The sequence below is a fragment of the Labeo rohita genome, chromosome 14, assembly GCF_022985175.1.
Source record: "Labeo rohita strain BAU-BD-2019 chromosome 14, IGBB_LRoh.1.0, whole genome shotgun sequence".
Classification (NCBI taxonomy): Eukaryota; Metazoa; Chordata; class Actinopteri; order Cypriniformes; family Cyprinidae; genus Labeo; species Labeo rohita.
This window is the reverse complement of record NC_066882.1, coordinates 13469832-13481384: the sequence shown is the minus strand read 5'-3', so window position 1 is coordinate 13481384 and position 11553 is coordinate 13469832. Positions and strand designations below refer to the sequence as shown.

Sequence of the window (11553 nt, the reverse complement as noted above, 5' to 3'; positions counted from 1 at the left end):
CCTCTGCTTGTATTTTCTATTCCACCACAAGAAATGAAAATTGACAGACTGGATCTTTATTGACTGTTCACCTGACGAGTCATCTGCTCTTGTCTATACAAGTCTATCAAAGTCATCTGACTGACCGAGTGTCTTGGTTGAATGTCTGAGTAAGTTAGGACAAAACCATTCAGTTTTTTTTTAGACAGAGAAAGCGTTTAGTGCTTTAGGGGCTGGTTAGGACACAGCGTGAGTCTGCATCGAGAGAAAGCATAATTCATAACTCATTATGGAAATAACACTCAAAAAAGAGACACTTGATTTTTTTTTTCTTTTTTTTGGAGAAAGTGGTTATTATTTAGTATGATATTCTGTTACATACTCCGGTACAGTGTGCATAACCATTTTCACTTTTTTTTTTTTTTTTTTTAGTCACAGATAAAAATAAACTTAAAAGATGTTACAAATATAAATTGCTTATAAGACAATAAACACAATGTCAAGGAAAAAGAAAAAACAAAAAAAGGCAGGGCTATGGAGTCTTACATTACCTAAAAAATAAAACAATGTCCTGAGACAGTTGAAGTTGTTCTCACCCATTTAACTTTGATCTTGTTCCAAGCGCCAATTACAATGTAAGGGAATAAGAGAGAACTAGAGGAGACTTTGGAGAGAATGGAGATTGAATCGCTTGTCAGGAACGGTTACCCTACATGCAAGCAGTCTATTTTGGCAATGATATGCAAAGAAATCACAAATTAAAAGATTGCTCCAGGTCTATACTTAACAAGTTAAAGTGCACCATCATACAATCTGAACTGAGAATATCGAACAAATGTGAATAAATGAGACAGCAGAGGACCCAAATTGGCACTGGTATCTTAATATTTTCTTGCCTGCTTCTGGTCTCTGCCTAACATCCAATTAAAATATTGGATCTGACTTAAAATGTTACACAGTCAGTCATCTGGAGACTCTAACCTGCATTAGGACACATTCTCTATCAAATACACGACACATATATATTAGGCTACAGCGATACACAACCATTATCACAGATGGAGGGGAAGGTCACTGGTATAAAATGACGTTTTCTTAGGAAAGAGGAAAAAGAAATCTATAAATTACACAGTTTCGAAGAATATTTCATAAACATTTGACATTAGCGTTGTAAAAACGACAACATCCCTAAGACCTATAACAGAGTCTGAATGGCTGCACTGCTGCTAGTTTCAGTCTTGCGTATGTGATTCATCACATATTAGTGTGATTTAAATGAAAATCCTCCATGCTTCATTCATTCTCATAATCATCAGATGAAATCTCAGTACAGCAACTTTTTTCCCCTCATAAAAGTTTGGCACGTTTATCAAAACCGATTCTTAAAAAAATCTGGTGCCAGCGACTCTGCCAGTCACACAAAATATGTAACTGGAGCCTGACTGGGAAATAACAATGCATGTCGGAGGTGTCTGCACTGACAGTGTGTGGATGCTGTAATTACCATTAACATGAGTTTAAAATAACCGATAGTGAGAGCCATGAGAGCCGAGCGCAGCTTCTGTTGTGTGGTGTTGGAAACCATTCAAAGGGCAGTTTTAATTAGAAAAGCAAATCAATGGATTGCGATTCGCTGCATCTCGACCTTTTCTCTCTCTCCTGAGAGAGCGTATGACAAACACACAGTGTGAGGAGAAAGCCTGACTAACGGTGGTTTGTTTAACAGTACTGCGCTTGCATTGGGTGTTCAAACTTAACAGTTTCCCTTCATTTTTCCTCAAATGCTGAAGTTTCAGTGTGGCACGTACCAGTATGTGAGTCGGCGTGACTCCAGTCACTGTCTTACATTCTGTTGCCTGCGGTGTTATGGACGTGGGGGGCAGAAAACATTACGGAAAATGACTACTCAGGCCACAAGAGTAAGGGGACGTGGTGGAAAGATTTCACTAATGGTTTTCACAAGAAAACAGCCACCATGTTGTGAACACCGCCTCACTGTCACGTCTAAGGCTGTAACAGGACTCCTCACTAGGATAGGGTTAACGTTCACACGTAAAAGGCTCCGGGCCAAAACTGTGAATAAATACATATTTTGCAAATTGTGAAAGATGAACTTTGATACTACATTTGATAAATACTGTTCTTTGTAATGTTTTGGACAGTTTTCAAACATCAGACTGAGATGGCGAGGTAAATGCGGTAGGTCAGTAAGAGAGAGCTCTTAAGAGATGACCAGTCGATCTCGAAAAAACACTAAGCTACAGTTCACTAAAATACTCTTCTACGAGAGGGCTAAAAGCTAAAAGCACAGTGACTTACAAAGAAATCACGAAGAAAACCTGTGACATGTTTGAAAAGCGAAATGAATGGCATCTCTTTGTTTCACATACCTGCAGATTCACTTAATAAAACCTTTGACTCTGCAAGAGAAACGTCTACGAATGCTTGAAGTGTTTACCGTAGATAAAGAGCAATATCTTTCAACCACCTCAGGTACCTTGTGGCACCGGCAGCTCTTACACAGCACAAATGTGTACACACGGTAGCACTGAAGCTAATATCAGCAGCTTTTTCCATGTCGCTACATATATAGGATCTGTAATGTCTTGAAAGGTGGTGATCAGAGATTAAATGGCTGATGGTGGGAATTGTTTTACTAAAGGGGCAGGTAGAATCAGTCAAGGTTTTGTTCAATCAGCACCCCAAATAAAGTCCTTTTGCTGATATGCATACAGAATCACGCAGTCCTTTATGGTGCTTTTGGCCTTTTGTCAACAAGAGCGTTTTGAAAAATCCAACAGCGAGAGATCAAACCGCAGCCAATCATTGATTGTTTGCAGATAGCGAGGTGGACGTGAGCCAGATCAGGGGAGTTAGCTTCGTGAGATGCGCTGAGATATAAACAGAGCCGCCGTAATCATGAAAATAACAAACAAACAAACCGGCAAATTGAATAGGCCCAAAGCACAAAGAGCATGTAGTATATAAGGCTTCAGAGGGTCAAGTGATCCTGTGATGAAGTGTCTGGAGCTTTGACGCACGTCTTGAGGTTCGGTCTGCGTTCTGTATGCATGTACGTGTAGGTGTGTATGTATGTGAATGCCGAAGGGCTCTCTCTCCATTCCTCTTCAGCCCTCCTCAGTGTTGTCCCCACTCTTGGGTCTTTGGCACTTGGCGAACGTCCTTAGCCGGCAAGCGATCATCGGACCATAGGGTTTGCATTGTGGCGCGAACGGGATCTTTCCAAACCAGTGCGACGGTTGTCTGTTCGAAGAGAAGGAAGAAGAACAGTTAGGTGTGTTCACATTCACAACAGACAGGAGAGTTCAGTTAATAGTTAGAAAGAAGACAGGGAGCAACATTAGACACAACAAAGGCAACGGATTAAAAAGAGAGCAACATAAGATGGTCTGGAGTCAGCTGCTTCGTGTCTGGTGTCATAGTAACACCATTGAGCTCCTGGCTCCAGTCTTGTGCTCGAGAGATCCTCCACCTATAACAACACAGCCTGGAGAAGTGACACTTGATGGGACGCTTCCATACACAAGGACAAAACAGTGCGTACGCAGCTGCACGTACTTATCTTAACGTCCGTAGGAGGTCTGGGTAGCATTTAAAGAGACAACTCATCCGAAAATGAAATTCTGTCACCATTTTTGTGTTCCATGATGACAGAATTGTAATTTTTGGGTGAACTATACCTTTAAAGTTAAATCTATGGAATTCTCTGTTTTAAGCGGATTCTTTTTTTGAAACTAGGCCAGTAGGAATATGATGGAGGCGAGTACTAAATGTGCTAGCTGAACTTGGCAACTGAGGCCAGCCCATTATGGGATCACACAAAAGGCCCTTTCCACTCCAAACATGGTGTAGCGAGAGGCTGGGTGGGGGCCATGTGGCAGGTGGAGTGGACAACCTTCCTCTTTCCCCTGCAGATCGGAGAGCCAACTCCATGCTTAAGCCGCCACACCTTTCCTACCAACCCTGGCAGGTCTACCCGTGCAACTGCCATTACTCAGTGCCAGGTGCCTATGCCACCATGGGCTGGGCATAGTTTAATGGAACAGGACCCATTCATCATGTCAGGTAATGAGTTAGGAGCAAGTGGGCACCACAGTAAAGGTGGATTCATACTTCAAACGAAATTGAAGCCCAGCTCGTTTGCCAAGGTCAGTCACGGGGGCCAATGAGAAAACAAGCTAGAAATCATTTTGAAAAGGCTGTTATATGGCTTTGTCTGGGCAAAGAATTTTTTGTAACAAGACGAAGGTGAAATAAAACACAGTCACTGTGGCCAAGTTGTTGTTGTTTTATTTTTTTATTACTATTGTTACAATGCAGGCGGAAGCTCAGTGTTGGTTGATTATAAAAGCAAGTGCTCTGTGCTAACAAATCCACTTTTTGAGTTTGCCTAGAGCCTTTTAATTCAAGCTTCAGTAGACGTATAAATCTGTCCTAACAAGGATACTCACCACAGGGGAGGGACAATGCTAATAACAAGAGGGTAATACAAAGAGATGGAAGAGATGTGGTTAAGGTAGAGGGAGGAACGGATAAATGAAAAACAGAGCACAAATGGAAAGAGGAAATCCACATTTCTCTGCAGGAGAGGGCGCTGAACTTTGAACTCTGCATGGAAAACACAATATGAGTTGAAATGACGGCTGAGTCTTTCATCGACTTCCACTTCAAAAAGCCAAGCGCCTGAAGGCCTCCAGTCTTTTTCTCTCTGAACTGAATGGGCATTGCACATTGACAGCAGTGATAAAAACAAAGAACTTTCTCGAACTCGTCAGAGCACAGGTCATTTCAGATTTTATTTACGATTTCTACAAAGGGGTCTCTTTAGTAAGGCTCAACATAAAGCATGGTGGCATACTATGTAGTTTAAATGTACAGTATAACTTGAATGCATCTGCTGCTATCCATATAAGGCACTAATATAACAACTATACTACTACTACTACTACTACTACTACTTAGTGTCACCATACGTTCCCCTTTTCCTATACAAAATTAACCATGGATTTACTACAAATAAAACAAAAAACTCATTGTTACTATAGTTAAACCATAATTTAACCTATAGTTTAAAGAGGTCATCGGATGCAAAATTCACCTTTAGGTGTTGTTTGCCAGTGTGTGTACACAAACAATCTATAATGATAAAAATTCACCCAGTGCTTTTTTAAAAACTGCAATAATAATAATCACTTTCTTAGATCAAGCCATTCTCAGATTGATGTAGTTGATGTAGTTCTGCACAGGCCCCTCCCATGACTATTGATTGACACGGCCGTTTTACCTTAGACCCGCCCTGAGTGAGCTGTAAACAGTCTGCCATTGTAGACACCGGTGTAGGGGTAGACAAGAATGTCTCCTAAGTGATTGAGGTGTTCTGTTGTTGGCTGTAATAATGAATGTAACAGTAATGTACTCGTGACATCTTAGCTGCTGAAGACTTATCTGCCTAAATGCGTCTAGGTTTGCGCGAATCATTTGTGATCCAGCTTCACCTACGTAAGTGAGTATAAGGGTTTTTTTTATGAATCTTTGCAAATCGCCTTTTCAAATAATGTGCTAATTAGCAAGTTTAGCAAGCGGCTAAATGCGGCTAAATTTCACAGTCTCTCAGAGAATGGCTCATCACCCCATGGAAGAGAGGGGCAGGGTGAGCAGAGCTCATTAGCATTTAAAGGGACATGCACCTAAATGGGTCACTGTGAACAGAGCTGTTTTTGACAAGGTTAAAAGGGTGTTGTTTTACACTACCGAGAAATTTTAACCGAAGTATGTTATAGACTTTTCATTAAGACCCTAAAGAATCATATCAACTTGTGGAAAATGGGCATTCGATGACCCCTTTAACATTGGTGTTTGTAGTAAAACTGTGGATATATAAATGGTAATCAATATGCCAAAAAAAGATGGTTACCACACTTTTAATACAATTTAACCATGGTTAATTATCATAAGAGACATGCTGGTCAGGATTTCTATATGGCCTAAAATATCCAGGTTTTGGCTTTGCTTTGATTGTAATGGTTGAAACGTACCATGAGAGCTATAGACCAATTCATTGTTTGCAAACAGTGATATTTTTGTGGGCGGGGCTTATCTGGTTGTAGAAAATGATGGTTTTTAAGTAGCAGTCTCTGAAACCATGAAATAAAATAATAAAACAAAGTACATTTGAGAATAACATTTGTGAATATTTTGTAGACATATTCTTTAAATTAAATTTATGCTTCAAAAGTAATCATAGTGGATTTCATCCATAGTCTGCTCGTTCAAACATCTGCATTTAACTTAAAATGGCATCTTTGATGACAGTATTCTATAAAAATGATTTGCATTTTGATTCTGGCATCTAAAGGCACAAAAATTGTTTTTTCTCTTATTCAATGGATTTGACCTGTTTCCCTCCACTTGTTACCAGAGTTTTTCTGCCACCATTATTTGCGCAGCTGCAACTTACGTAACTGTGACGTCCACTACATATTGGTCTATAGAAAGCGGACGGCTCCTTATGCTTTCAAATTGCTACTTTGATGTCATGCAATGATCGGCCTGCGCAGCATTGCTTCAAGTCAAACACAACCAATATGTACAAGTATTTGCATCGCTTTGACCGTTCTCTGTAGATCCCACCTTCTAACGCACCATGATTGGTCGATTATGTAAATGCCTGCATGTTATTGGTCAAACTACTTTTTGATCATGTTTTCAAGTATGAAAAAATGGAAAAGAAAGGCCAAACCTGGATATTTTAGGTAGTATAGAAATCCTGGCCAGGATGTGTCTGGGAAAAAGGGGACTTACGGTCACTCTACTACTACTATTACTAAAATCCAAATATCCAAGCTAATAGTGTCAACAGAAAGAAAATCTACCATTCAAAAAGACTGCTTGGGTAATATGGTTCCTCATGTCATGGCTACATGCTCAGTGTGACACCATGTAGGATGAAGAAGGGGAAAAAACAATTTTAAACAGAGGAAGTACCCACTCTGAGAGCGAGGGAGTGGGTGACAGATGTAATGGTAAACAAAGGCCTAGTCCAAACACTGCCATTGTCTTCCAAGATGCCTATTTTGTAGGTATATTGGATGGTGCCACACAGACTACAGTCTTGTTGCGATCTGGGAGGGATAGTGGCAGTTCCTCAAGTTTGCGGCCAAATTGAAAATGGATGAAAGTATTATGACTTGTTTGAGAGTGGAACACAGGGAGGTTTGGAGCATTTGGCCAGACAGGGAAAATAACATCTATAGAGCAATACTTGAGATAATTGCTCGAGCTCGACAGATTGAAGATGAGATTTAGGTGGGGGAAAAGTCTATGCTTCAACCAAATGGGCAGAAAAGACAAACCAACCACCAAAACAGACTTTCCTCCATCTCTTAATTTGGGCTGAAATGCTCTCTAAGTTTCTGATCTCAGGCACTTCAGTTTAAAATACCCAATCTACAGCAACAATCACACCAACCAGCGGCGATTTCTATTGGGGGACACATAATGAAGCTATTCTCTAAAGGGTGAGCATTCACTTCCACAATAAAAATACACCACTAGACAATTTCAGGAGAACTGTGCCACTGATCACAAATCTGTCAAGTGCTTTTGGGTTTGATGGCTTTTTTACCTGCTTTTCCCGGAGGCACCGTCTTTAGGTTGGATGCACAAAGAAAAAGAATGGGAGTGAAAAAGACTGATGAAAAACTAAGAACATTCAGATTTACGCTAGAGAAATGTCTGTATTCCAGGACTTAATTAAATGATGCTATTGTCTCTCAGTGTTTAGTGGGTGTTGGTGGAGGAGGGGGAGTGAAACGTGGTCAAAACGTCATAATACGTTGCGGAGGGGGATCATGGGATTAGCGCAGATTGGCGAACAACACATTACTAAAAAGCGCACAAGCACTCACAAAGGACTGAGGAGTTGTCGTAGGCTTGTACGCCTATCTGACACTTTGACTGTATGATTGAGTGATAGGCCCCAGATGGCCCCCTGTGCATTCTTCTAAAGAGATTAAACGACATAATGGATTTTGCATTACTGTCATCTGCCTGTAATTACATGAAGTTACATCATCAGGAGAGTCCTTTGGCACAAGGTTTGCTCCATGAATTACAAATAAGCTTCAATCAACACTCGAGTAGTAACTATGTGAATAAACACAGGTAATTATGACAGTGAATAATTTACATGTTTGATGCAATTCAAATATTCAATATGTATGCAATAAATATTAAATGTGCAGAGGCAAATATTTTCAAATAAACACTTTTTGGTTATGCATGTGTTGTTTTGGATAGACCTTTGTGCCAAGACAAAACACACACACACACAGACACACACACATACACATACCGTAATGTGCAAACTTGTATCACTTCATATTTTTCCAGCGACAAAATGTAATAAAGGTGATTAAATCTGTGAGGGCCATATGTCAACACACAATGTTTACCGCTTGTGGGCCGTAGAGGGAGGTAAGGCAGAGAGAGAGAGAACGAGAGAGAAAGCGAGAGCACACACTGCAGCACCAGCAGCTATCTACTCTTCTCATCTTCAGCATGCCTTTGCCAGACTCAAGCTCCATGGGTAATGGAGCACCAGAAACAGGAAATATAAAGAGGATGTGATGGAGGGGAGGGTTATTTCTTTATTTGTAAGTCATGGGGCTAGGAGAGGAAAACCTCCAAAACAGTTTCACAAACCAAGGTTCCCTACAAAACTGAGAGTAATTGTTTTGAGGCAGCAGCGGAGTAAGTTGGGAAGGTTACTTCAGCTGCAGAAATGGAGAATGGAAGGTCAAAGATGTGCCTGACCCTGAGACAGCCGAAAAGGGTGCTTTAAAGCCTTGGAACCTTGATCTGTTGTGGCAAGAAGGTAAAAGCTAAAACATAAGTGGGCATATGTGTTACAGCAAAAAGTGTTTTTGCTTGTTGGCTTGTTTGCTCAAGGAAGAAAAAAAAATCTGTGATTGTTGAACATATGGAAGCTGAATTAGCTCTACAAATCATCTGGATGAAACTTTGTGTACAAAAAACGTATATATATATATATACATATATATACAGACACGCACACACACACAAGTCATATATATACATGAATAACAGGGTCTAATTTGAGGTTGTTTGTCACACTGAGCTATGTTAAATTAGTGTGTTTAAAAAAGCAGCTGTATCTTAATCAAATGCAGAACCCTGGGCATGAGTCATTTAAAAGAGAGAAAAACAAAAAAGAAATGTTGTTCCATGCTAGAAAAAAGGAAATAATAATTATTTGACACTGAAAAATGCTGTGTAAAACAAATAAATAAAAAATAAAAATAACCCTGCTTTATACCTTGGAGCATAAGATCGCTTTAGCGTCTGATCAATGTTGCATTAAAAAAAAAAAATACAGATGTCCAGCCACTTAGTAACTCTGATAAACAAAAATGTCTTTGAAAGACCATATCCTTATGACCTTCTTCCATCTGAAAATGCATTTATTTACTACATAATAAAAGTAAATAAATAAATAATAAATAATAGTTCATATGATTTGTGCGCTACATTTCTTCTACTAAACTCATATAGTAGCTCTATGCAAGGAAAACATGCAAGCTCACTGATAATCTTGACATCCTTGGCATGTTCATGAGACAAGTCGTGATGCCTGATTTGCAAATGAATCGTTCTTTTGAGGCTTATCTTTTCAATAAACTGGGAGATTCAATTAACCGTCTGAACGATTTATTCATAAATTAGACTGATCATGTTTTCCAATTCAACTGATTCTGTCATACACTTTATTTTTAACCTTGAAAAATGAAGGTTCCAGAATGGGGTTTTCACAACAATGCCATGGAAGAACCAGTTTTGGTTCTTCAAAGAACCTTTAAGCGTACAGTTCTTAAAAGAACCATTTTTTTTATTAGTGCAAAGAACATTTTGATAATCCAAAGAACCTTTTTCCAATGTAAAAAAAGTTGCCATGGATGGTAAAGGTTCTTTGTGAAACCACTGATGCCAATAAATATCCTTTATTTTTAAAAGTGTAGATGTGACACAAACTCACACAAAGCTATTGTAGGACTTCAGAAGATGTGGAACGGTACAGCAGTGAACCACTTTTCTGACACCTTTAATGGCACTTTTGCATCATTTTCAGAGCTTGAATTCTCCAGTCCCCATTCATTGCAACTATATGACACAACCAACTGCATTATTTAATATTTCTCCTATTGTGAAAGAAAGTCATACGGATTTGGAATGACATGAGGGAGTAAATGCTGTCAGAATTTTCATTTTGGGGTGAACTAATCCTTTAAGTACTGGCTGATATCCTGGTTCGTTTTCCACATTGAGATGTGAGCTCTTAAGTGCATTCTCTGCCCTAACTAAAGCAAGAGAGACACCAGAAACACAAGTGAGACAAGATTCCGAAATCCTGCTTTAAGTAACTGCGCTCTGCTGAAATTACGGATGTTTAGAGCAAGTGTGGGCATTTGTCAAACTCAGCCATCGCAGATCCACTAGCAGAGCGTGCAAACATGAGCTTTACTCATCAAACTAAGATGGATGGGAGCTCAGATAAGCTGGAGGTCTGGTCCGCATTCTCCCTAAATCTCTCTCGGAGCCATTTCTAAACAAAGATGGGAGATGTGTAACGTCTAATCTGACAGTTTGTTAAGACTCAAACTAATGAAAATAATGAAGTAAGGCAGCAATTAAAATATGCCAAAACTGGTCAGCGCGGATCTGAGTTTTTTCCCCCTTTCATCTAATACGGCTTTCAATCAAAGCCAGGCTCCATTTAGACGCTAGCTACCTTGGATATGTGACCCAGATATTTGATACCAGCATCGCCCTTCGCTTTCCACAGTTTCTACCTTAAAGAGTGCATTAAAGTCTCAAGCTTTCGATAAAGAGCGAGATCCACAGCCTTAGTTAAAAGGCGACGTCTTTAGCTTGCTAGCCTGTTGCCCCCCAGCACTCTGCATTGTCCTGCTCGACTGCACTCTCTCGGCTGGTCAGAGCTGAAAGGAGAGCCAGGCCTTAGAGTAATGTTTCTTGACAGCTCGGCACACAATACGGCACAGGAGAGCTAGAAATCACTACACATGTCGATAAACAAATGCTTATTTTTAGAGGAGAGCCCGATGCACTAGTTTATCTCTGCGGCAGGAAGGCCCTGACAGATCTGTTCCCGGGACAAACAAGGGAAAGGACGAGAAACTACGGCTGGTGTCCAGTGCCGGCAGGCCCAGTATCTTTCCCTTTTACAGGCACAGCAGTAGGACCACGTTTGATGGGATATCAAACGGCTGACGGTCACAGTTGCCAAGATTTCTCACTGGGATCCTCAAGACGGACAAGACAGTCTCTGAGTGGTGGACCAGCTTGGTTTTCAGAAGAGATGGCAGAATTTAAGATCTAAAACAAAAAGTAACTGAAAAGAAGGGAACAGGGAAGCAAAGGAACACACATGCATCAAACCATCAGATGAAAAAATCTTTCCAATAGATCGCAGCCCAAGGCTAATCTACAGTGCTAATCATCACCTCTGCAACACTG

The 11553-nt window shown here is 40.2% G+C and overlaps 1 protein-coding gene across 8 annotated transcripts in view; it reads right to left on the bottom strand.

The window, feature by feature from the left end:
• Positions 1-377: 377 nt before the first annotated feature.
• Positions 378-11553, bottom strand: part of diaph2 (diaphanous-related formin 2) — a 494681-nt gene continuing 483505 nt past the window's right edge. For all 8 annotated transcript variants that reach the window (XM_051128238.1, XM_051128239.1, XM_051128240.1 and 5 more), the window contains one exon: positions 378-3243. In XM_051128238.1, coding sequence (XP_050984195.1) covers positions 3179-3243 — 65 coding nt within the window. In that variant the 3' untranslated portion in view covers positions 378-3178. The remainder of the gene's footprint in view (positions 3244-11553) is intronic.